The sequence below is a fragment of the Mobula hypostoma genome, chromosome 18 (genome assembly GCF_963921235.1).
Source record: "Mobula hypostoma chromosome 18, sMobHyp1.1, whole genome shotgun sequence".
Lineage (NCBI taxonomy): Eukaryota > Metazoa > Chordata > Chondrichthyes > Myliobatiformes > Myliobatidae > Mobula > Mobula hypostoma.
In genome coordinates, this window is record NC_086114.1 from 63,294,277 (window position 1) to 63,322,028 (window position 27,752).

General features: G+C 43.3%; 1 protein-coding gene across 9 annotated transcripts in view; it reads right to left on the minus strand.

Annotated features, from left to right (window-relative positions):
- Nucleotides 1-27,752, minus strand: part of ppip5k1a (diphosphoinositol pentakisphosphate kinase 1a) — a 248,735-nt gene that overhangs the window by 123,033 nt on the left and 97,950 nt on the right. For 5 of the 9 annotated variants that reach the window (XM_063071002.1, XM_063071007.1, XM_063071005.1 and 2 more), the window contains exons 16-18: nt 13,141-13,185; nt 10,435-10,556; nt 10,001-10,183 (exon numbers count right to left, since the gene is read on the minus strand). In XM_063071002.1, the coding sequence (XP_062927072.1) occupies nt 10,001-10,183; nt 10,435-10,556; nt 13,141-13,185 (350 nt within the window). The remainder of the gene's footprint in view (nt 1-10,000; nt 10,184-10,434; nt 10,557-13,140; nt 13,186-27,752) is intronic. The other 4 variants (XM_063071008.1, XM_063071006.1, XM_063071004.1 and 1 more) reach the window with 1 other exon arrangement.

Genomic DNA, 27,752 nt, shown 5'->3' on the forward strand with positions numbered 1-27,752 from the left:
AGATTATTTCTTCCACAAGAATGGCTTGATTTTAAGACTCATAACAAAATTGGTCCAAACATGAACTGTTGAGATGAATTCCAGGACAAAATGATGGCTTTTGGCATCCAAGTACGGTGTGACCAAGTGTTACTGTGCTCAGTTCTAGTTGCCTCATTATAGGAAGGGTGTGGAAACCGTAGAAAGGGTGCAGAGGAGATTTACAAGGATGTTGCCTGGATTGGGGAGCATGCCTTATAATAGGTAGAGTGAACTCGGCCTTTTTTTCTTGGAACGACGGATGATGAGAGGTGACCTGATAGAGGTGTATAAAATGATGATAGGCATTGATTGAGTAGAATATCAGAGGTTTTTTTTCCCAGGGCTGAAATGGCTTGTATGAGAGGGCACAGTTTTAAAGTGCTTGGAAGTAGGTACAGAGGAAATTTCAAGGGCAAGTTTTTTTTTAAAACGCAGAGAGTGTTGAGTGCATGGAATGGGCTGCCAGCGACGGTGGTGGAGATGGATACGATAGGGTCTTTTAAGAGATTCCTGGACAGGTACATGGAGCTCAGAGAAATAGAGGGCTATGGGCAGCCCTAGGTAATTTCTAAGGTAAGGACATGTTCGGCACAGCTTTGTGGGCCGAAGGGCCTGTATCATGCTGTAGGTTTTCTATGTTTCTAAATAATAAGCAGGATAAACAAAGACAAATCGGCTGATGTTGCATACTTGGATTTTCAGAAGGCCTTTGACAAGCTGCTGCACATGAGGCAGCTTAACAAGCTATGAGCCCATGGTATTACAGGAAAGATTCTCACATGGATAAAGCATTGGCTGATGTGCAGGAGGCAAAGAGTGGGAATAAAGGGAACCTTCTCTGCTTGACTGCCAGTGACTAGTGGTGTTTCACAAGGCTCTGTGTTGGGACCTCTTCTTTTTAATATTATATGTCAATGATTTGGATGAAGGAATTGGTGGCTTGGTGGCCAAGCTTGTGGAAAATACAAAGATAAGTGGAAGGGCAGGTAGTGTTGAGGAAGCAGGCAGGCTGCAGAAGGACTTCAACTGATTCTGAGAATTGGCAAAGAAGTGGCAGATGGCATAGAGCATTGGGAAGTGTACAGTCATGCACTTTGGTAGAATAAATAAAAGCATAGACTATTTTCTAAATGGAGAAGAAATTCATAAATCCAAGGTGCAAAGGGACTTGGGAGTCCTTCTACAGAATTCCCTGAAGGTTAAGTTGCAGGTTGAGTTGGTGGTGAAGAAGGCAAATGCAATGTTAGCATTTTTCCCCCCCCCCAAGAGGACTAGAATATAAAAGCAAGGATGTAATGTTGAGGCTTTATAAAGCACTGGTGAAGCCTCAGAGTATTGTGAGCAGTTTTGGGTCCCTTATCTAAGTAAGGATGTGGTGACCTTGGTGAGGGCTCAGAGGAGATTCACAAGAATGAATCCGGGAATGAGGACCGATTTGACGGCTTTGGGCCTGTACTCACTGGAATTCAGAGGAATGGGGGGGGGGGGGGGATCTCATTGAAATCCATTGAATGTTGAAAGACCTTGATAAAGTGGATGTGAAGAGGATGTTTCCTATGGTGGAGGAGTCTAGGACCAGAGGACACAGCCTCAGAATAAAGGGATGTCCATTTAGAACAGAGGTGAGGAGGAATGTCTTTAGCCAGAGAGTAGTGAATCTGTGGAATTTGTTGCCAAAGGTGACTCAGGAGGCCAAGTCATTGGGTATATTTAAGGCACAGTTTGATAGATTCTTGATTAGTCAGGCAATGAGGGGTTATGAGAGAAGGTAGGAGATTGGGACTGAGAGAGAAATGGATCAGCCTTGATGAAATGGCAGAACAGCCTTGATGGGCCAAATGGCCTAATACTACTTCAATATCTTAGTCATATACATCCTTGAGATTCAATTTCTTACAGGCATTTACAGGAAAACAAAAAATATAATAGAGTTTATGAAAGACTATATATAATGAAGAGTAATAAGTAATTATTATTAGTTGTTTATTAGGTCCTGATGAAGTGTCTCAGCCCAAAATGTCAACTTGTTTACTCTTCTCCATAGATACTGCCTAACCTGCTGAGTTCCTCCAGCATTCTCTTAGCTACATTGAACCCTTTCCAGTTCACTTATCACTAGAGTCGATCCACTGACGATGCCATAGCCTCTGTCCTCCACCCTGTCCTGTCCCACATGGAAAATGGGGTCTCGTATGCCAAGCTGCTGTTTATAGATTTCAGATCAGTATTTAACACCATCATACCTCAGAAACTGAGGAGAAAACAGTCTTTGCTAGGTCTCAATGCCTCCCTCCATAACTGGATCCTGGACAATAACAGAAAGGCCACAGTCAGTCTGTGTGGGCAGCAATGTCTCTAGCCCCATTATACTGAACACTGGCAGGCCCCAGGGTTGTGTGCTCAGCCCGCTGTTGTTCACATTGCTGACACATGACTGAGTCACAGGATTCAGCTCAAACCGTGTTGTCAAATTTGTGGATGACACTACAGCGTCTTCAACAACGATGATGATTTGGAGTATAGAGAGGAAGTGGAATGGCTAGTGGACTGGTAGCAAGTGGACTGGTAATGGACAAGAAGCAACGTCTGAATGTGGAAAAAACCAAGGAGGTGATTATGGACTAAAGAAAGGTGCAAATGAACCACCCCCGTCTGTGCATACACACCTCCTTGGTAGAGAGAGTTAAGTGCACCAAGTTCCTGGGAGTTCACGTCACAGGTGACCTCACCTGGTCCCTCAACATCACCTCCCTGAATAGTGCCTCCACTTCCTGAGGAGATTGAGGCAAGCTTCCCTGCAACTCCTTCCCCACTCCACCTCAAATTAGCTGAGTTTTACAGCAGCACCAATGAGAATGTCCTGACAAGTTGCAGTTGCATCTCCATCTGGTATGGAAGCAGCAGAGAATCAGACTGGAAGCCCCTACAAAGGACTGTGAGAACAGCCGAGAGGATCATAGGGGTCTCTCTACCCTCCATTGGTAACATTTATCAGGAGTGCTGCGAACACAGGGCCCTTCGTATTATCGTGGATCTCACCCATCCATCCAGCACCCTCTTTGACATTCTACCATCAGGCAGGAGACTCCGATACATAAAGACAAGAACCGTCAGGATGGGAAACGGCTTCTTCCCTCAGTCCATTAGGCTTCTGAACTCTCTGCCTCATCACCTTCAAAGCGTTACCAGATAACTTGTACTGTACCCTACAATATTTAATTTATGCACTTTACTTTGCTTATCTATGCATAATTTATTTGTAGATTTACTTCTTTCTTTCCTAAGTTATTGTGCTATATGCGTGTTATGTGTACCACTGTGCTTTACACCCTGGTCCAGAGAAAATGTCTTGCTTGACAGTATACATGTACATAGTTAAATGACAATAAACTTGACTTGACCTGATTTTGGGTGCGTTACTCTGGTGGCTACACATCGAGGAAATGGAGGTCATCCAAAAAACGAAGGATAGATCTATATGGAAAACCATGGTCACCAAAGTCCACATCGGATATAGTACCTAGACAGACAGACAGACTCTGGATTTCCAGCATTGCGGAATCTCTTGTGTTTGTGCTAATGAACAACCAATGTGCAAAGGAAAACAAACTGTGCAAATAGAAAATATTGGGGACACGAGTTGGAAAGAGTTCTCGAATGTGAGTGAGTCTGTAGGTCAGAATTCGTTCAGAGTTGTGGTGAGTGAAGTTATCCACACCAATTTAGGAAACTGATGGTTGTAAGGTAATAACTAATCCTTAACCTGGTGGTGTAGGACTTAAGGCTTCTGTACCTTTTGCCCAATGGTAGTAGTAGGAAAAGAATATGGCTTGGATGGTGGGGATCTTTGATGAAGGACGCTGCATTCTTGTGGCGCTGCTCCATGTAAATGTGCTCAATGGTGGGGTGGGTTTTGCCTACGATGGACTCAGCCTGTATGCACCACTTTCTGTGATCTTTTCCATTCCTGGACATTGGTGTTCTCATACCAGGCTTATCTTGTCCATACTGCACCAACCGCCACCGCTAGGCTATAAACGTGCAGGAGCAATGTGTGGTTAAGTGCCTTCCTCAAGGACACACATGCTGCCTCGGCTGAGACACGAACTCACAACCTTCAGATCGTTAGTCCAATGCCTTAACCACTTGGCCACACACTAACACCTTTGATACAACCAGTTAGAATACTCTCCACTGTGCATCTATAGAAGTTCTACTTTTCCACATCAATACACCTTAGCAACAGAACAGAGTGCTAAAGGATATTTCTGTCCTTCTGAAACAATACTTCAACTTGCAAAATCAGAAGAGACTTTTCCCAGCACCTTCCCTCCAACAATACTCCTGCAGTAATGTGGTTAATCTACAGGACAATGGAAATCTATTTCATATAGATCTCTCTTACTCCAGACCCAAGGTAATTCTATCTGCCCTCAATCACTGGACTACAGTATGCAAAGCTTCTATATGCCTACTTTTGGAGGCCATGCTCCAGTTTCCTGTAGTGGGAGAGTTTAGGACCGAGGGCTCAGTTTCAGAATACCAGGTTATCCCTTTAGAACAGAGATGAGGACAAATTTCTTTAACCAGAGGGTGGAGAATCTGTGGAATTCTTTGCCACAGATGGCTGTGGAGGCCAAGTCATGAGGTATATAGTTAAAGCTGAGGTTGCAAGGTTCTTGATTAGTAAATGTGTCAAAGGGTACAGGGAGAATAGGGTTGAGAGGAATAGTGAATCAGCCATGATGGAATGGGGGAGCAGGCTTAATGACCTAATTCTGCTCCTACGATTTATAGTCTCATCATCAACTCATCCATTAGAGAAAATGGCCTTTACAGTAAGTAATTTCAAAAGGTTCTCCACCAACATTTACAGCGTGCAACAAAATCTCCTCCCCCCCGCCAGCAATTAAAGTTGGCAAATGGACTAGTCCTTATCTGCATATAACAAGACTTAGATATCACTGCAGCAAGGCTGAGAAGTGGCAAAGCACATCCATGCCACAGAAATCCCAGGCAATAACCATGTCCAAGAACAATGGGTCAAAATGCTCATTCTTTACTAAGCAGCGTGACAGTTTCAAAGACCTCAACTATCATCAACTACAGTCACTATTCACCAGAAATGCAGCTGCACCAGCTACATGAATACTGTGCTACGAGAGCAGGTCAGAAGCAGGGTAACCCAAGGCAAATGCCTCACTCCTAATACTCCAAGGATTTCCATCATCTACAATACATATCAAGAGTGTCTAGACAAGTGCAGCGTTATGACAAAGCAGTCCACATAAATGTGATTTTTAATGTTCATTCTCTCCACCCCTCTTGCAGAACCTGCTGAACTGATGTGGAGAAGGCAAAAGGTGAAGGTGTGTGTTTCATGATAAACTCTCGGTGGTGCTCCAAACTTGTGTTCCCGGACCTTGAACACCTAATGATCAAATGCCGTCTGTTCTATTTACCTAGGGAGTTATCATTGGTGATCATCACCAGAGCTTACATACCACCTGAAGCCTGATACTGTATAAAGCCTGATTTATATTTCTGCGTCAACACGTCGCCGTAAGTACCGCATCATCGCAAACCCTACGCAAAGCCGAGGCGGAACCCTACACAACAGCCTGTGTTGCTGCGACGCGCACCTCTCCCAAAATGTAACCGCGCATCGCGGCAACGCAGAACGCAACAGCTGTGATTGCTCCACTTGGTAGCATCGCATTTTATCCTACACTGCAATAGCTTCCCATTGGGCGACTGAAGGGCAGGGAAGGAGCTCTGGCTGCAATGCTTTCCATAAAGCTTTACAGACCTCCGAAATTATGGAGGACACATTTCACTTTTACGAAAAAAGACGCTAGCATCTTGTTTACCCCGAGAAAGACTACCATGACTATGAAGCCTTGCATGGGCAGGTGTGTGCACATGCGTGACGTGCGCGAATGGCAGAGCGATGCAGACACACCAACACACAAGTATAAATGCTCACAACGCGCGTAAGTCACTTGCGTAGGTTACGGTGTCCAGTTAACGCAGAAGTATAAATCAGGCTTTACGCGGTCACCAAACAAGAAACAATCTATCCTGACTCATTTCAAATCATTGTTGGGGACTTGAACCAAGCCTGTTTGAAGAAATTCCTGCCCAATTACCATCAGCATAAAACTTTTAGCACCAGACCACTGTTATACTAAAATAAGGAATGTCTACCGTTCCGTGTCTAGGTCGCATTTTATGAAATCTAATCATTTGTCTGTCCTTCTCCTACCTTCATATTCTCCTACCTTTATACAGGCAGAGGCTAAAGAGCAAGGCTCCAGAGATTAGAACAACAAAGAGGTGGCTGCAGAAGGCAGAAGAGTGCCTACAGGATTGCTTCAAGTCAGTGAACTGGGCAGCATTCAAAGACTCTGCCGTGGATCTGAATGAATACACCATGGTTGTCACATACTTTACAAAAAAACACAGCTGTAGACAAGTATATCCCCACAAAATCATTGAGAGTCTTCCCCAACCAGAAACCCTGGATGTATCATGAGATCTGCATTCTGCAGGGGCCAGATCTGAGACATTCAAATCTGGCAATCAAGGAAGTTACAAGAGGTCCTGGTACAATCTTCAGAAAGCCATCTCATGGGCTAAGTGGCAATTCCAGACCATACTTGAATCAACAAAGGATTCTCAACAGTTGTGGCAAGTCTTGAATGCTATCGCCTCTTATAAAGTTAAATCAAGTGACATAGGTGACAATAGGACTTCACTTCCAAATGACCTCAATGCCACCTATGCTCACTTTATCCATCAAAGCATGGAGGAACCATCACAAACTCCCACATCCTCTGATGATCCTGTGATTTCAGTTTCTGAGGCCGACGTGCGAGCAGCCTTCAGAAGGATGAACCCACAAAAAGCATTCAGTCCTGACGGGGTACTTGGCCAAATACTAAAGATCTGCACTGATCAACTGGCTGGAGTGTTCACTGAGATCTTTAACCTCTTGCTTCAGCAGTCTTCAATTATACCTGTGCCTCAGAAGAGCATAGCATAGTGCTACTCAATGACTTTCATCCAGCAGCATTTACACCCACAGTAATGAAGTGTTTGAAAGAGGGTGGCGATGAAAGACATCAACTCCTGCCTGAGAAGCGAATTGGATCTACTCCAATTTGCCAACTGGTCTAACAGGTCCATAGCAGATGCCATCTCATTGGATCTTCACTCAACCCTGGAACATCTGGACTTATTTTCAAGGACTCTCCATCTCATGTTCTGAATATTTACTGCTTTTTTTTGTATTTCCACAGTTTGTTGTCGTTTGCGCACTGGTTGAACGGCTAGTTAATATGGTCCTTCATTGATTCTATTATGGATTTATTGAGTATGTCCACAAGAAAATGAATATCAGGCTTGTATATAGCAACATATGAGTACTTTGATAATAAATTTACTTTGAACTTTAAAGGTAGCTCACTACCACCATCTTAAGGACAAATAGGGAAGGGCAAAGCCCAGGTCCCAAGGAAAGAATTTTTTAAAAATGTCTCAAGAGGCATTCTCATCAAAAACAGACAGAAAGCACTGAGGTACCACCAGAAGCATAGAATCGCACAGCACAGTAATGAGCCCTTTTAACCCCTCTTGATCATATCAACTGCGACGCCTATTAATGCTCATCCCATTTGCTCACATTAGGTGTGTATCCCTCTATACCTTTCCTAACTAAATACCCATCCAAATGCCTTATAAAGATTAACTTTATTTGTCACATGTACATTGAAAGATTAAAACATAGTGAAATGCATCTTCTGTGTCAACAATCAGACCAGTCTGAGTATGTGCTGGGGGCAGCTCGCAAGTGTTGCCATGCTTCCAGTACCATCATTGCATGCCTATAACTCATTAACCCTAACCTGTACATCTTCAGAATGTAGGAAGAAGCCATAGCACTGCAGTAAACCCATGTGGTCCTGCCACCTCTGAGATCTTCTCACTGGGACAGTGAGCTGTTTACTGTACTGTTTACAGCTTACCTGTGCTGCACGCTAGATGCACTTTGAATTATATTTAATTGTTATCTGTGTGTTTATGTGCTGTGTATATATTTTATGGGTGCACCATGGTCCAGAGGAATGTCATTTTATTTGGTTGCATATATGTGTACTGTCAGATGATAATAAACTCGAACTTGGAAGAACACACGAACTACTTACAGACAGCGGTGGGAATTAAACACAGGTTTGTGGCATTGTCGAGCATTACACTAAGCTCTACACTACCATGCCAGCCAGAAAAAAAACACTCAAGTCCCTGAAGAGCAAACTGTTGCTGTCCTTCATCAATCCCAGCCTCCAGCCAAAAGCAGAGGAGGGTGCCAATGTTCCCTCTGATTTGTAATGACCAATAGTTTGAAAATTCTTGTGCTGTGCAATTTTTTGCCCAGTGACATGTGCACATTGAATTTTATATACAGTGGTATTCATTTTAACAGCTAGCAAAACACTGTCAATAAAAACTTTGATCTCCACTGGGTTTGATTGCTTCCACTCTCATTTGTCTGCACCCTCACAAAACATACATAGCAGACCTGTATCAAGTAATGAAGGATTTTCTCGCCAGAGCCCTTGCACATGTGATTTGCTTGCTAAATGAAGCTACAGAAAATCAAGTTTCCAAATATCACTCCACTTCATCCAGCAACTTTTGCACCATGACAATACACGCAGGTAACACCAGTTTCTGTATTGTACATAAATACTTCTTACATCAATGTCTTCTCCTAACCCAACATCTAATTACACACTGCTGTGTCCAAAGGGCAGATTACAATATCCATCTACCCAACACAAGACTCCTGACATTTGCACTCCACTCTAACCTCAATTATGGTAAGAGATTACCAGCAAGACATGTTCTCAAACACACCTGAAAATCCCTGGCCTAAAATGGGTGAGAAATATTTGGGATGGTATGAGGAACCTCAAGCTTCCTTGTCAGAAGCATGCAAAAGCCTAATGAAAACTGCAGGAGAGCACTACCGCCCTTTGATCCCAAGGGCCCGCCTAAAAAAAAATTCCCAACAACCCAAAGCTTTGCTATTGCAGATATTCTCTAGCAGCAGACCAAGGTGATCAACATCCAGGAAGTCCTCACTACATACTGTACTCTCAACTAAATGAAGAAAAATGTGACTAAAGAATAAAAACTGCTGTGTTCCTCCAGTGGTTTGAAGAACAAAGCTCTCTATAGCTGTTCTAAGAATTCTCACATGTCAGTATAAGGAATAGAGTAAAGCTTCTCCTACACTGTCCTAGGAAACATTCCAGAGCAGGTACAACTTGAGCTAAATGTTATCTGGAGCCTTATTATATTGTCCCAACACTCCCAGGATAAATTCTTCAACCAGTTATCTGTCTGTCACCAGAAAGTCGATCAATTTATTTAAAGCAAAGGTGGATAGGTTCTTGATTAGTAAGGGTGTCAAATGTTATGGGGAGAAGGCAGAATGGGGTTCGAGGGGGAAAATAAATTTGGCATGATCAAATGGTGGAGCAGACTCGATGGGTCAAATGGCTTAGTTCTGCTCCTTCGTCTAAAACAGGATCCCAGTGAAATTGCTGATAGGAAGCGAGCAGGCAATTGAAAAGGAAGTAACATAATGACACAAGGCTTGGGAAGAAAGCGCATGAGGAGTTCCATTTCGCAAGGTTCAATTTCTTGGACAGAGCATAACAGTACAAAGAAATGCAATGAAACTTGAAAGGAAAGGTAGGTAGAAGAACCCATGTACGTGGACCTACACATAGCCTTGGGCAGGAAACATGTTCACATTACCTTAAAACAACAAGCATCGCCGAAACAATCAGCTTTGATGTTCCTAATGTGGAACTTTTACAATTGGAAGATGCCATAAACTAATTACTCACATATAATTATTTCCCAACCCAAGTGGTCCAAGTCATCTTATTCACATTTACTCTGTTACCTTCTTGTAGTCCTCCTCTGTGAACATCTGGTCCTTCTGCATGATCTCATGGAGCCGTGCTTTGACACGTTGTTGACAGCTACTCAGAGAGTTGCTGTTGCTGTCCAGAAGACCATTCATGTTGGCGCTTTTCACCATCTGCACCAGAATTGGAGTCAACTCTCCTTCCAGTGCCAGCAGTCCCTGTAACATTGCAGACGGACAAATCAGGGGTGATGTATTGAGGATCATGGAACTGAGAAAAGCTTTGGGATTGTCCATACTACAATGCTTAACATATTCTCCACTTCACAAATTTAACACTGGTATTAAGCACTCCTAGCTTGCACCAAGCATCAGCCAGATACTCACCATGGCCCATGGTATTGACATTCCATTCAAAACAAATTAAATGTAGTTGCTTAGTGTACATACAAAACTTTTTCATTACATACCTTAGCAAAAGCTGCTGCAGTCATCTGCACTCTGCCCTCGTCAGAGGCATATATCTTCAGGTCATGTCTGTAGGTGCTATGCAGACGGAGCAATCCACAACCAGGAAAGCCAGCATAATCCCCTGGGAAGAAAGCAAGCACATAACTCTCTGCCTAAATCGCCACAAGACTTCAGCTTATTTCTTTTTTTGTTCCATAACTCTCAAGACAACATTGTTATCAACTGCAATTCAGAAACTTGCAGTTGCCCACCCTCAGCTTTTTGGGACAAGGGGGTTCCAGATTTTCACTACCCTTTGACTCTCAGGGGAAACAATTTCTATCTACTCCATTTACTCTTTAATTATCTTAAACTTCAAAATCAACTCATTACTCAAAGGAAAATTAATCTGTTCAAACTTGCCCATTTAATTTAAACTTTTTGATTCTGATATCAGTCTGCTCAATCGGCACTGCCTGTCCTCAAAGACCAATAGTTACACAGAGAAAATTTTTAAAAATTCTCTAGTGTTTCCCTTGCATACCAATTACATGTCAATATAAAGTGATATTTAAAATACAAGGAGTGAACAGGAGCGTGAATACTAAATTAAGGGGAGTTGGAAGAAGGGAAAATCGATCCTGGTTCCAATTCCTTGCCAATTCCTTGGATGTCAGTATTTAGTTTTTGTGGTTTACAGTAGTGCATGTCACTTGTAAGCATTGCTCTTAGAACTGTAAAACTGACAAACACAGCTCCTTTACGCAATCTTCCTTGTTATATCCTCCCTCACCTTTTCAATTCTTCCTCAGTCTTTATTTAGAACTGTTTTGCTAGTCATTCTACTATTTTCACGATTATGTTAAAAGAAATTCCAACTCTCATCCGTTGCCAATACCTAACTCTGAAGCAAATAATTAAGCCCGAGAATCAGAGACAAAGAAGGCCTTACTCTTCGTAGGCCGTTGCAATGGTATTAGACAAACCTGTCGATGGAATGGGAGGGAGGAAATATCAATACACTTCCACAAAAGGAGCAACTCTTTGGAAAATACTGGTCTGTAGAGAAGGAAAGCTGGGAAGTGAACCCAGGTTGAACAAGGTTAGAAAGATTCCCAGGCATTTTTCTAGATCTGAGAAAAAGCCTCAGACATTTATTAGCCAGAGAAACTTTTCTTTAATAAGCAGTCTTGTGGATGTTCTGGTTGCAATCACTGCTGGTCAGTACGAAAACACTTTGAGGCCTTTCAGAGACAGGACTTGTAATCGCCAACAATTTTATTGAGACCTGTCATTGGACCTGTTATTTATCTGTAAAAGTTTAGAATAATTTAGCATACAGTGAAATGAAAAAAAGGTTTAACTACTGGTTCAGTGAAAATGCAGTGTGTTGAACACAGGAACAACAAAGTAAGGGGTGAAGATCAATTGACAGAGAAAGAATGGCATCTACTATGTATGTGCAGATAAATGGGGTTCTCAGCTGGTAATCACAATGGAATGAATTCCTGAAAAATCGTTCAACTTCAGACATGAAACATGTTAGAAAGAAAATGTTTTTTTCCCCATCTAGTTCTTAATCATTGGGTCTCTGACAGGATTTCTCAGAGGAAAGAATTGCTTTGTAAGTATTACACCATGTAGATCAAAATGTGGCACTCTATGAAGATGTAGGGACATCACCTGAGCACTACAGACAGCAAGGCAGGAATAAAGTCACAAAAGCAGAAGGAAGAACATGATAAAGAATATGCTCCTCAATACCCAGAGCCTGGACTGACACCAGCCTACTGCCCTCTACTGTGCCTATTGTCTTGTTTATTATTTATTGTAAGGCCTGCACTGTTTTGTGCACTTTATGCAGTCCTGGGTAGGTCTGTAGTCTAGTGTAGTTTTTGTGATGTTTTATGTAGTTCAGTGTAGTTTTTGTATTGTTCATGTAGCACCATGGTCCTGAAAAACATTGTCTCATTTTTACTGTGTACTGTACCAGCAGTTATGGTCAAAATGACAATAAAAAGTGACGACTTGACACGTCTTTTAAAGAGGTAAAGCTTTCACCTGTGAGCTTGAACAACAAATAAAGCTGAACAGATGAGTTTACACAAATCCTAGAACAAATAGAAATCCAGTCGACTGTAAATGCAAAAGAATGTCTAAAAACTTGACAGATATACCCAAGTCAACAGCAAAAACAAAATCACAGAAAAGAGTGAATTAGCTGCATTAGTGACAGAAACAGGCGACACTTGTTACAGACTTTGTATTTTGGGGGTAGAAGATAAAACAATACCTAAACAAGTGACCTCAAAATTAAGGTTGCATGTTTATGATGTCTTTCGTTTTGGGGGAAGACGTGGAGAGGAGACAGAGAGAGAAAACACATGATAGTTTAAAACAAGTTAAATTATCAATTTTTCACAAGTTAATTTTCAGCACAATCACATGATAGTGACTACAGCAGTATCATGTGGGAGATATAGAGTACCAAAATCAAAGGGAATTTCTAATTTTGCTCTATTGCAATCTCCAAAAGTTAGGATGATCACAATACTGATTCCAGGCCATTGTTACCATCAGAAAAACAGCACCCTCATTTTATTTATGAATCACTCTGTAACAATTAGTTTGCTGCAACTGATTGTTAGATTGGCCCCAGGGCTAGACATGCAGGAGGAATGAAAATAGAGTTAATCATCACAAGCTAACCACAATCAGTCCCTTACCACAGTCAATGGGAGAATCACAGCTCAAACCTTTGCTGCTATCATCTATATTCATATAAAAAACAGGAGGGAAAGACAAATAGATTAACATTATTCATCCCTCATGGCTAACTATATAGATTCCGAATCAAAAACTCAAAAAACATATAGTACTGTACTAAAAATGTTCCGAAGTGCTTCGAAGAGTTAAAACCAAATTGATGGTTAACACATTAGGAAAAGCAGCTAAGAGCACAGTGAAGTTAGTCTTTTGGAGGAAGAAATTGAACATTTAAAAAAAATTATACCCTTAGAACAGAGATGAGGGGGTTCTGGTGATGTCATCGTTCAGAATGGCAGCTTAAATCAACAGCTCCTCAGGAAAAACGCATATTTTGCCCTGTTAATCCATCAAGTATAAGATCTTCCGAAAATATCTGAATTGATAAGGGGGGCAAGAATGGGGAGAAAGAATGGAGATAAAAAAAAAGCACCACTGCGGAGCCTATGGAAGAGAGGTACAGCGTGCGGCTCTCCTACACGTGCGCGTGGCGGCGAAGCTGACGTGGGGCCTCGTTCAGGCAAAGCGGCAAATATGATAAAGATTCTGGAAGAGATAAGCGAAGTCCAAAAAAATATAAAGCAGCAACTCAATGATACGAAGTCAGAGCTCGCCAACGTCAATCACAAAATAGCGGTGGCAGAGACTCGAATTGAGAAGGTGGAAGATTGCGTGCAAAACGTGGAACAGATATTAAGACAATAAAAATATTAAATCAACAGGAAAGTAAGTTGCTAAACCAGGAGGGAAGATCGCGATGGAAAAATACCAGGATTTATAATGTTCCCGAAAGAGCAGAGGGATTGTCAATGACGGAATTTGTAGACAAGCTGCTGCGGGAAGTGCTGGAGATTCCCCCGACTATGGAGATTGAAATTAAGAGGGTGCATCGTTCACTTGTCCAGAGGCCTCCCAGAGACAGACAAAGTAAACCGCGCTCAATAGTACTTAAATTCCTTCGATTCAAGAGCAAAGCGGAGATACTACGAAGGGCCTGGGGTAAGAAGAGGGTTTTTTGGAACGGGAAGTTAATATACTTCGATCATGATTACCCCCCGGCGGTCCTACAGAAATGAAAGGAATATTCCGAAGCAAAACGAATATTACAGCAAGAAAAGATTAAACTCTAAACCCCGTATCCTGCTAAACTGAGGGTATTTTACCAAGGGATGCGACTGTACCAAACAGTGGGGGAGGCAACTACAGACATGAACAACAGAGGACTGTCCATTAGCGTGGTCAAACCAAGGGAAAGTTTGGCTGAGCAGCTGTCCCGAGCTGCTTGGGAAATAGTAAGAGAACCTAGAAAGCAGGGGATGGGAACAGGACGAGAGAAGGATATTAGGAAGATACTGTCAGTTCTCCGAGGGCAGCCCTCACCTCCTTCAGAAGACCCATAAGGTTTGGCTGACTTTAAAAGTGTTGATAAACTAAACAGAAGCAAAAATAGACAGTGTTATACCTATCTTGAGAAATACGTGTTATAATGTGGATTTTATATTACTCAATTTTTTAAAATTCATTTATTCATTCCTTTTTCCCCACCAAAATGAGAATATAAAAGGAATATAATGAGGAATACACAGGGAAATCATTTCTGTGTAATGGACTTTTATAGGTACTGCAATTGGGGCCCTCAACCCACAGGTAGGAGGGACTATCCCCCATGGCTAGACTTTTCTTCTAGCCCAACCCAGAGTCATCTAGAGACCCCAGCCTTGAAATCACACCTTCATTACCTTTTTTTTTATTATTCACATTTCTTGGCTCTTATTTGTTCAGGGAGTAGATCGATTAAGTTATATTCTGCAAATTTCAATGATATACTAACAGATAAATACACATGGCTAAGGACAAAGTAAAATTCATTTCTTTTAATGTCAATGGGCTGTTGAATCCAGTCAAGTGCAGTAAAATTATATCAAAAATGAAAAAAGAACAAGCCCATGTAGTATATTTACAGGAAACTCACTTAAGTGATAATGAGCATGGAAAATTAAAGAGAATGGGCTTCACTAATTTGTTTTTCTCCTCATAAATCAGGACATAGAAGAGGAGTTGCTATTCTCATCTCAAGTAAGCTAAGTTTTGAAAAAGTATTCGAAATGGGAGATAAGGAGGGCAGATATATTCTGATAAGGGGGAATACAGATGGAAATCCAGTTACTTTATTGAATATATACACACCCCCAGGAAGTGATATTAGTTTCTTCCAGAAAATTACTAATATTATGGTAACTGAAACAGAAGGTCTCTTGATATGTGGGGGAGACTTAAATTTACAATTACAACCAAAGTTAGACTCTTCCAATAGAAAAACTTATGAAACAAAGTCCTTACATAAAAAAGTTAACAATCTTTTTGAGGATGTTGGTCTAATTGATATATGAAGGGACCTTTTCTCCGACAGAAGGGATTACACTCATTATTCTGCCCCCCCCCCCCACTCCATATATTCAAGAATAGACTATTGCATAACATTTGGAAAAGATAGAGACAAAATAATCACCTGTGGAATTGGGACAATAGATCTAAGTGACCATGCAGCTATATACTTATCTGTTGATTTTAACCTACAACCAAAGTATACTATTTGGAAACTAAGTTCAAGTCTACTCAATGACCCCTATTTTAAGGAACAAATTAAAAAAGAAATTGGTCTTTACTTAGAATTCAATGATAATAGAGAGGTTTCACCTCCCATTCTATGGGATACTCTGAAGGCTGTCTTAAGAGGGAAAATTATAGCAATATCTTCATATAAGAAAAAAAATAAGGAATAGAACATTAGAGGAATTACAAAATAAGCTGAAGGAACTAGAAAAAAAACACAAATTGAGATTGGCACAGGATACACTAGAGGAAATTTAAAAAATTAGGAATGAAATTAATAGTTTGGCTACACAAGAAATTAGTAAAAATTTAACGTTTCTGAAACAGACACTGAAACAGTGGATCTAAATCTATGAAAATACTGGCGTGGAAACTGAAAAAAAAGATAGCAGAAAATACAATTCATAGAATAAGGGATCCAAGAACAAAAGTGATGAAAAAATATAAGCCAAGTGAAATTCAAGAAGCTTTTGAAATGTTTTAAGAAACTATATTCCTAAGTTCCAGGGGGAAGCATAACCCAAATTGACACCTTCTTGAGTTACCTACTTTAAGCAAAGAACAAAACATAATGATGACTGCTAACATAACTGAAGCTGAACTAAAAACTGCAATTAGTAGGCTTAAATTAAGCACGTCACCAGGATCAAGTGGATATACAGCAGAGTGGTATAAAGAGTTTAGAAGCGAGTTAGTTCCTGTTTTACTCCCCACACTGAACTGGGCTCTAAGAAAGGCGCAAATGCCCCCCAGCTGGAAGGAGGCGATAATCTCAGCTATACCGAAAGAAGGCAAGTATAAAATGGAATGTGGGTCATTTAAACCAACATCTGTTCTTAATGTGGATTATAGTGTGGCGACCCACTTTCTGGCACACACGAACCGGCTCACAACAGTGCGCGCAGGCAGAGGGCCGGCCCCAGAAAGGGCGCCAGGCCATCTTCACCAGCAGGGGGAAAATCCCGCGCGCGGAAAGGGTCCGGGAATAGGCATTCCCCACGGTAGTCCCGCCCAGGGAGGGCAGGAACGGGAAGGCTTTAAAGCAGGCCGCGAAGTTTGAATAAATCTCTTTCATCTCAACTCTAACTGACCGACTCCGTGTGGTTATTCTTGCGCTGTGTGTAGCACACCGCTACAATGCGTGACCCTGACAGCCCAAACGATATTTGGACCAGAGATGACCGACGTTGCATCTGTTCACGCAGTTTCGTTAAAACTGCCAAGCTTCTAGACGAAGCGACCCCATTTATGGTTTGAACAAGCAGAAGCTCAATTCCACATTCGGCAGATAACCTCGGAGTCCACTCGCTACTACTACGTGCTGAGCTCACTCGACCAGGAGACAGCTGCACAAGTTGAGGAGTTTATACAGTCGCTCCTGGAGGACGGCAAATACACAGCATTCAAAGTCCTGCTAATAAGGACCTTTGGCCTCTCACGGCACGAACGAGCACGCCGCTTAATGCACCTGGATGGTTTGGGAGACAGACCGCCGTCAGCATTAATGAACGAAATGCTGGCCCTGGCTGAAGGACACAAACCCTGCCTCATGTTTGAGCAGGCGCTCCTAGAGCAACTGCCTGAGGACATATGCCTGCTGCTGTCCGACGCAGATTTCAGCGACCCCCGGGAGGTGGCGGCCCGAGCAGATGTGCTGTGGAATGCCAGGAAAGAGAGAGGGGCGCCCGTCGCACAGATCACCAAGCCGCGAGCCCAATGAACAATGGTGTTTCTACCACCAGAGGTGGGGCACAGAGGCCCGCCGCTGCAGTCCACCCTGCAAACTCCTGGGAAACGCCAGGGCCAGCCGCCGTTGATGGCTACGGCGGCTGGCCATCAGGACAGCCTCCTGTACGTCTGGGACAAGCAGTCGGGACGCCGCTTTTTGGTCGACACCGGAGCGGAGATCAGCGTCTTACCTCCAACGAGTTATGATACCCGCAACAGAGAACCGGGACCCACCCTGAGGGCCGCTAATGGCAGCACAATACGAACCTACGGCACCTGCACGGTACGGCTACAGTTCAGCTCCAGCCCGTTCACGTGGGACTTCACACTGGCCGCCGTGGCCCAACCACTCCTGGGGGCGGATTTTCTACGAGCCCACAGTCTGCTGGTCGACCTGCAAGGGAAGCGATTAGTCCACGCCAAGACGTTTCAAACTTTCTCCCTGGGTGAAGCACAGTTGCCAGCCCCACACCTGGACTCCATCACGCTGTCCGACGACGAATTCACCAGGGTCCTGGCGGATTTCCCATCAGTACTGACACCGCAGTTCATGGCAGCCATGCCCAGACACGGAGTACAGCACCACATCCCGACCCAGGGACCACCCCTCCACGCCCGTGCTCGAAGGCTTCCCCCGGACAAGCTCCGACTGGCGAAGGAGGAGTTCAAGAAGATGGAGGAATTGGGGATCATACGACGGTCCGACAGCCCATGGGCCTTCCCCCTTCACATGGTGCCCAAGGCAACAGGGGGCTGGAGACCATGCGGTGACTACCGCAGATTGAACGAGGCTACAACGCCAGACCGCTACCCTGTGCCGCACATTCAAGACTTCGCAGCAAACCTACAAGGCGCAAGGATCTTTTCCAAGGTAGACCTCGTCCGGGGATACCATCAAATCCCTGTACATCCGGACGACATCCCTAAAACAGCACTTATCACCCTGTTTGGACTTTTCAAATTCCTCCGAATGCCATTTGGTCTAAAGAATGCCACACAGACTTTCCAGCGGCTAATGGACGCGGTGGGACGCGACCTGGACTTTGCATTCATCTATTTGGACGACATCCTCATAGCAAGCAGTAGTCGGCAGGAGCATCTGTCCCACCTCCGCCAGCTCTGCTCCCGCCTGCGCAAATTCGGCCTTACAATCAACCCAGCCAAATGCCAGTTCGGACTCGACACCATCGACTTCCTGGGCCACAGGATTACTAAAGACTGGGCAACCCCGCTGCCCGCCAAGGTAGACGCAGTCCGCAACTTCCCCCGACCCAACACAATCAAAGGCCTGCAGGAATTCGTGGGTATGGTGAATTTCTACCACCGTTTCCTCCCCTCAGCAGCCCGAACCATGCGACCCCTGTTCATTCTAATGTCGGGTAAGGGCAAGGACATTACCTGGGACGAAGAGGCCGCAACCGCTTTCGTTAAAACCAAAGAAGCCTTGGCAAACGCCGCGATGCTACTGCACCCCAAAACGGACGTTCCTACTGCCCTCACGGTGGACGCATCCAACACAGCGGTCGGTGGAGTGCTGGAACAACTCATCGAGGGTTGTTGGCAACCCCTGGCATTCTTCAGCAAACACCTACGACCACCCGAACTCAAATACAGTGCTTTCGACCAGGAGCTATTGGCACTATACCTGGCAATCCGGCATTTCAGGTACTTCTTAGAAGGTAGGCCCTCCACCGCGTTCACAGACCACAAACCGCTTACCTTTGCGTTCATGAAGGCGTCCAACCCCTGGTCATCCCGCCAGCAGCGACATCTGTCCTACATCTCCGAGTACACGACGGACATCCGGCATGTCTCTGGAAAGGACAACGTTGTGGCGGACGCACTTACCAGACCTACCATACAGGCCCTGTCCCAGGGGGTGGACTATGCAGCGCTGGCAGAGGCACAGCAGGCAGACGCTGAGATCCCCAGTTACAGGACTGCAGTCTCCGGTTTGCAGCTCCAAGACCTCCCCGTAGGCCCAGGTGAGAGGACCCTACTATGTGACGTAGCTACTGGCCAACCCTGCCCCGTCGTCCCAGCAGCCTGGCGCCAGCGGGTTTTCGAGTCCATTCACAACTTAGCACACCCCTCCATCAGGACAACCGTCCGGCTGGTCGCCAACAGGTTCGTGTGGCATGGACTGCGTAAACAGGTCAGGGAATGGGCCAAAATGTGCATGCAGTGCCAAACGGCCAAGGTGCAGCGGCATACCAAGGCTCCGCCGCAGCGGTTCAAACCCACCCGCCGGAGGTTCGACCACATCCATGTGGATATCGTGGGGCCCCTGCCAGTGTCACGAGGAGCGCGGTACCTCCTAACTATGGTAGACCGGTTCACCAGATGGCCAGAGGCAGTCCCGCTCAGCGACACCACCTCCGAATCCTGCGCCCGAGCACTGATCGCAACCTGGGTAGCACGCTTTGGGGTACCGGCCCACATTACCTCCGACAGGGGCGCCCAGTTCACCTCCAGCCTGTGGTCGGCTATGGCCAACCTTTTAGGATCACAGCTACACCAGACAACTGCCTACCACCCACAGTCGAACGGACTAGTGGAGCGCTTCCACCGTCACCTGAAATCGGCTCTCATGGCCGCCTGGAGCGGCCTAACTGGGTGGACGAGCTTCCCTGGGTCCTGCTCGGAATCCGCACGGTGCCCAAGGAGGGTCTGCACACCTCATCGGCCGAGTTGGTGTACGGCGCACCCCTGGTAGTCCCAGGAGAGTTCATACCAGCCCCAAGGGGGCAAGAGGAAGAACCCACAGCAGTCCTGGACAGACTACGGGAGAGGCTTGGTAACCTGGCCCCCATCCCCACTTCACAGCACGGACAGAGCCCGACCTGCAGAACTGTAAGTTTCTTTTTGTACGACGGGGCGGACACCGTGCACCGCTACAGCGGCCCTACGAGGGGCCGTTTAAGGTGATCAGGAACAACGGGTCCACGTTCGTGCTGGACACTGGGGGGAGAGAGGAGGTTTTCACGGTGGACTGACTCAAACCGACCCATGTGGACTTGGCGCAGCCAGTCCAGGCTCAGGCACCGCGGCGCAGGGGCAGACCTCCCAAACAGAGGCCGATCCAGACTGTGGACATTGGGGGAGGTACCGCCGGTTCTGGGGGGGGGGGGGGGCGTTATGTGGCGACCCACTTTCTGGCACACATGAACCGGCTCACAACAGCGCGCGCAGGCAGAGGGCCAGCCCCAGAAACGGCACCAGGCCATCTTCACCAGCAGGGGGAAAATCCCACGCGCGGAAAGGGTCCAGGAATAGGCATTTCCCACGGTAGTCCCGCCCAGGGAGGGCGGGAACGGGAAGGTTTTAAAGCAGGCCGCGAAGTTTGAATAAATCTCTTTCATCGCAACTCTAACTCACCAACTCCGTGTGGTTATTCTAGCGCTGTGTGTAGCACACCGCTACAATAGAATATTTACCTCCATCATGGCCAAACGATTAGAAGAGTTTCTACCCACACTGATACATAATGATCAGACAGGTTTTATCCAACAACACCAAACACAAGACAATAAACGAAGGACACTTCACATTATGGATCATATTAAAATGAAATTGAAGCAATAGTGATAAGCGTGGACACTGAAGAGGCACTTGATTCGGTTAATTGGAATTTTCTTTACAGAATTTTACATAGATTTGGTCTACATGACACAATTATTAAAACTATACAGGTACTATACAACAATCCTACTGCCAGGATTAAAATCAATGGATATTTATCTAATAGTTTTACCCTAGGAAGGGGCAGGAGACAGGGTTGTGCATGGTCACCGCTACTCTTCGCATTATATCTGGAACCATTAGCTCAATACATCAGACAAAATGAAGATATCAGGGGAATTACTATTAAAGGGACAGAACATAAATTGGCCTGTTACGCGAATGATATTTTGATCTATCTAGGGCAACCAACATACTCTTTACCTAAATTGATGCAATCCTTTGAACAATATGGCCAATTATCAGGATACAAGATCAACATAGATAAAACCCAACTACTTTCATATAACTATAGCCCACCAAGAGAAATAGAAAGTAGATATACTCTGGCATGGCAAACAGAGTCCGTCAAATATTTGGGCATCATTATGCCAAAAGATTTGGCAAAATTATCAGAATGCAATTATCCCAGCAGAGATTGCACTTTCTGAGGAAGCTTAAACAAGCATCACTCCCTACTAACATCTTAATTACATTCTACAGAGGCGTGGTTGAGAGTGTGCTGACCTTTTGCATCACAACCTGGTACTCCAGCTGCAGTGCTGTCGACAAAAAAGCCTTGCAGAGGGTGGTTAGGGGAGCAGAGAAGGTTATTGGGGTCTCCCTACCTTCTGTCCAAGACCTCTTTCAGAGTCGATGCCTCCAGAAGACACAGTACATCATTAAAGACCCCTCACACCCTCTCCATGAACTGTTTGTTCTTCTGCCATCAGGCAAACGTTACAGGAGCATCAAAACTAAAACCACAAGGCTACTAAACAGCTTCCTCCCACAGGCAGTCAGAGTGCTAAATAGCTGCTCTACCTGACTCTGCTTTGGACACTTTTAACTTGCACTGGACACTTACAACTTGATTTTAACTGACATGTGGCTGTTGTGTTTTACTATTTTATTATTATGTTCATTATTTAGTGTTGCGTTTGTTATGTTATGATTGCACTGCTCCTGAGAAACGCTGTCTCATTCTGCCCTGCAAAGCTGATGTACAGTCAGAATGACATTCAAGTTTTTTTGAATCTTTGAATCTTATCAGCCTATACAGAAAAAAATTAAGGAAGATATAACAAGATGGAACCCAATTCCCTTTCTTGGTCTCAGTTCAAGGATTGAATCTATTAAAATGAATATACTGCCCACACTACTATATCTCTTTCAGACCCTACCAATAGAGATGAACCAAAATCAATTCAATGAATGGAACAAGATGCTATCAAGATATATATGGCAAGGTAAAAGGCCTAGGGTTCGTCTCAAAGCTTTGCAATTAGCCAAGGAAAAGGGGGAATGGGGCCTACCTTCTCTTAGAGATTATTATTTTGCTGCACAGTTGAGAGCTGTGATATGCTGGTGCAACCCATCATGTGATGCTCAGTGGAAAAACATTAGGGAGAGGACACTTACCATCCCCATACAGGCAATTTTGGCTGATGACAACCTACAAAGTTACATAAATTATATATACAAACCCACGGGTGAAATGGACTCTTAAAATATGGAAAGCTATTATAAAAGAATATAAACTAGAGAGGGACATTGCAATTCTTAAATGGTGTGCATATGACTTGGATTTTACGCTGAATAAACTGGATGCTAGATTTAAGGACTGGACAGCTAAAGGAATAACAGCTATTTGCAATATAATGAAAGAATGAACACTGTTCAGTTTTGAAATGCCCAAAGAGAAACACTTATTAGAAAAACAAGGCTTTTCAGTATTTACAGATGCGACAGTATGTTAATAGGACAGTTAAAAATGTAACCAAGGCAAGTACATGTCTGATAGAGCTATTTAGAAAAGCATATAATTCAGAAAACAGTAGCAGAATAATTTCAAGCGTTTATAAGGGTTTGTCAAATCTTAAAACACATTCGACTTCATACATTAAAACAAAATGGGAGAAGGAAGGAGGGATAATAATATCTGAGGAAGACTGGACAATGATATGGAGGTATTGATGGAAGTGTACTAGTTCACAGAAATGGAGGGAGTTCGGGTGGAAAAACTTGATAAGATATTTTATTACACCCTCTCAGAAATCCCATTATAATAGTAACTCCCCTGCTTGCTGGAGAAATTGTGGAAATCAAAATGCAAACCATCATCATATTTTCTGGGAATGCCCTGTTATCAAAAACTGTTGGAGTGAGATACATAATGCCCTACAAGACATCGTTAAACGTGAAATACCCTTAGAAAGTAAGACCATATATTTTGGGCATATACCTCAAGAATGGTTGAAAAGAGATAAATATTTAATGAATGTACTGCTGGTGGCTGATAAAAAGACCCTTACCAGGAAATGGTTATCACAGGAGAGCCCAACTTTAAATGTATGGATGGAAATTACAATGGACATTTACAAAATGGAGATGATAACAGCATCTGTTAATCATAAGTTGGAACAATTTTATTCATACTGGAAAAAAATGGTTTAACTACACAATACCTCATAGGCCTGATTTTATTCTCACAAGTCAATGAATATGTTGTAAAAAAAAATCACTCCCTACTTGTACATAGTTTTCTTCTTTTGATTGTTCTTTCTTTCCTCTTCTTTCTATAAGTGTATACCTCAGGTAAATATTATGCGGAGATTTGTGACAAATATGATTATATGATATACATGTATAGTACCTGAAATGCATCTTATGGAAATGCTTGTTTGATGATGAAACTCAATAAAAAATAAATTACAAAAAAAAGCACAGAGATGAGGAGGAATTTCTTTAGCCAGAGGATGGTCAATCCATGGAATTCATTGCCATGGAGGGCTGTGGGGGGGGCACAAGATATTTGGTATACTTAAAGTGCAGGTTGATAGGTTCTTGCTTAGGGTGTCGAAGGTTATGGGGAGAAGGCAGGAGGATGGAGCTGAAGGGGGATAATAAATCAGCCATGTTGGAATGAAAGAGCAGACTCGACGGGCTGAATAGCCTAATTCTGCTCCCATGTCTTATAGCCTTGTATTTTGAGGAATAAATAGAGGATCTGGGAAGATAAATACCAACATGGTAACTGAAGAGGAATATGATTTACATTGTGATTTAGGAACCTACCAACACTTGTGGCATATGATACTGGGACAGGGTCACTCATGTGCACCTACAAAGTCTAGGTAAGGAACATATTTACATAGCTAGTAGAAGTTGACGAAGCTTTAAATAAATTTCAGAGGCAGTAGGTTGGGTGGTGGCCAGAGATCAGGATGAAAAATTCAGTTTGGTCAAATAGGACAAGGAAGTTCCCACCATTGAAGGAGAATACAAAATGCTGCAAATGCCTCAACAGCTTTAAAAAAAAATGGAGGGAAAAAAAGTTTCATGCCTGGGACTTTTCATAACCCAAAATGTTAACCATTTCTCTTTCCAGATGGTGCCTGACCTACACAGAGCTGCCAACATTTCTGTTTGTATTTCAAACTTCCAGAATCTAGAGCATTTTTGATTTTCCCCACTGCTGATCTTAAGGAGGGATGGGGTTCAAAATCTACATGAGCAGCTTTACCAGTAGCAAATACCACAACTGAAATTATTTATCATTAAATCAGGAAAAAAAAACATGGTTACAGACAACTTGACAACAGACAAGCAGTAGAGACTCAGCAACAGTCACAGAGACCAAGATGATGGTACAGAAGCAGAACAGGATGGTAGGGAGCTTAATGTAAAGGAACCCCTAAGAGACAGTGATCATATGATTGAACTCATACTACAATTTGAGAGGGAGAAGCACAGGCCACGTGTATCAATATCGCTATGGAATAGAGGTAATTACAGATGCATGACAGAGGAGCTTGCCCAGGTGGATTGGAGGAGGATACTGGTGGGGATGACGCAAAGGCAAAGGTGGCTGAAGTTTCTGAGAATAGTTCACAAAGCGCAGGATAGATATTTCCCACAGAAGTTGTTGTTCTCAAATGACAGGGGTAGGCAACTTTGCCTGACAAGGGAAGTTAAGGACTACATAAGGTAGCAAAAGTAAGTGGGAAGTTGCATGATTGGGAAGTTTTGAAACTCCAACGAAAAGATACAAGGGAAAAGATGAAATACGAGGGCAAACTAGCCAATAATATAAAGCAGGTTAAAGTTTTTTCAGTTAGAGAGTAAAAGGGAAGTGAGAATTGACCTTGGACCACTGGAAAATGATGGTGGTGAAGTACTAATGGGGGCCAAAGAAAAGGCTGATGAACTTAATGGGTACTTTGCATCAGTCTTCACTGTGGAAGACACTAGTAGTGTGCCAGAGGTCCTTGAGTGTCAGGGAGCATTTTTGGATTAAGAGCCACCTCCTTCCTAAAATTACTTCTCCATTTTATCTGAATCTGCAATTGAATTCAGCTGCTCCAGTTGTTATCCATTAACTCACCCACACAGCAATACTTTATGTAAGCTATTCAACCATACCGTCAGCACAGCTGAGTGTTATAATACTGTGACGCAAGTTAATGAAGAGCATTCAGGTTGAGAAACTACAATAAAGTTAATTCCTCCCTTGCCCAATGACATCAAGATTAATTGCAACAAATCCTCACACTATTGATGGATTTATCTGACGAAAACAGAATGCACAGTAGGTTAGAGGTACACTGGCGATTGATATTGGACCCCAGAAATACTGGAACATTAACATTTTGTTTTAAACGTATTTTCAAAACACATTTGGTTGCTGGGTCCATTGTTGTTTGTCATCTGTGTTAATGATCTGGATGATAATGTGGTAAACTGGATCAGCAAAATTTTCAAATGACACCACAATTGAGGGTGAAGTAGACAGTGAGGGTGGCTATCAAAGCTTACAGCAGGATCTGGACTAGCTGAGGAAAATAAAAGCAGAAAAAAAGAAGATGGAATTTAATGCAGGCAAGTGTGAGGTATTGCACTTTGGAGGACAAACCAGGGTAGGGTCTTGCACAGTGAATGGTTGAGCACTGAGGAGTGCTATAGTACAGTGGAATCTGGGAATTCAGATCTTTAAATCCTTCAAAATAGCATTACAGGTAGATAGGGTCATAAAGAGAGCTTTTAGTATATTGGCCTTTCTAAATCAAAGTACTGAGTACAGGAGTTGCGATACTATGTTGAAGCTGTACAACACGTTGGCGAGGCCTAATTTGGAGTATTGTGGGGAGTCCTGGTCACCTACCTACAGGAAAGATATTAATAGGATTTAAAGAGTTTAGAGAAAATTTACAAGGAATGTTTCTGGAACATGAGGACCTGAGTTGTGTGTAAGTATTGAATAGGTTAGGACTTCACTCCCTGGCATGTAGGAAAATGAAGGAAGATTTGATAGAGGTATATAAAATGAAGAGGGGTATAGATAGGGCAAATATAAGCAGGCACTGTCCACTGAGGGTGGGTGAGACTAGAATTAGAAGTTATGGGTTAAGGGTGAAAGGTGAACTACTTAAAAGTTCAAAGTAGGTATGCGAGGGTGAGACGATGCTGAGAGTATGGAGTATGGAGAGTATGGAACAAGCTACAAGTGAAAAGTTTGGATAAGTACATGGGTAGGAGGGGTATAGAGGGCTATGGTGTAGGTGGAGGTCAAGGGGACGTTTTCTGTGCTGTACTGCTCTATGCTATATTCTCCTCAACTTGAGTTTCCAGCCTTGTGAAGACATCAAGAGCAGAATATTTTGTTTTTAAATAGTTCTGGAAAAATGCTATTGTCTGTATTGGTCTCTGTCTCTAAGCTCCAACTGAAATAAAAAGTTACTATTTCAGTCCAATCCAGCTGGCAGAAGAATCAGAAATAAAGGTGAAAACATTTTTCCCAGAAACACATACATACATACATAGAGCATTCTCAATACAGACAAACAATATTCCTGATTTGGTCAAAGTTCCCAACCGCCATCTACGGACACTGATATTAGAGTTGGGAGATTCTTGATTACCAGAAACTGAAACTGTATTACTCGTTTCTCCAAGTAAAACAAAGACATTGAAATTCCCATTCAATATGCTGGAGGAACCCAGCAGGTCAGGCAGCATCTATGGAGAGAAAAGAACAGTCAACATTTCACGCAGAGACCCTTCACCAGTCCTGACGAAGGATCTTGGCCTGAAATGTCAACTGTTTATTCCTTTCAATAGATGCTGCCTGACCTGCAGAGTTCATCCAGTATTTTATGTGTGTTACTCTGGATTTCAAGCATCTGCAGAATCTCGTGTGTTAATTGAAATTCACTCTACATCTTATGGACTGGTTGGAAAACTTGACGGTGATAGAGGACTTTTTTCCTTTAAATAAGATTGGACATAAGGTGCTGGGCCTCCATTAAGACAATACTTATTGACTTCTTCAACATATCATGATTAGCCAGTGCCTGCTTGGGGTCTATGCTCATCTAAAAATAAATGACTTGAAACATCATTTTGTTACAAATGCATTTCAAATCCTGGCTTCAGGTGCAATTCATATTTGAAAATAGTGAGAATAAAACAATCTTGCTGAAATGAAAGGCATGGATCATAAAATACAGAC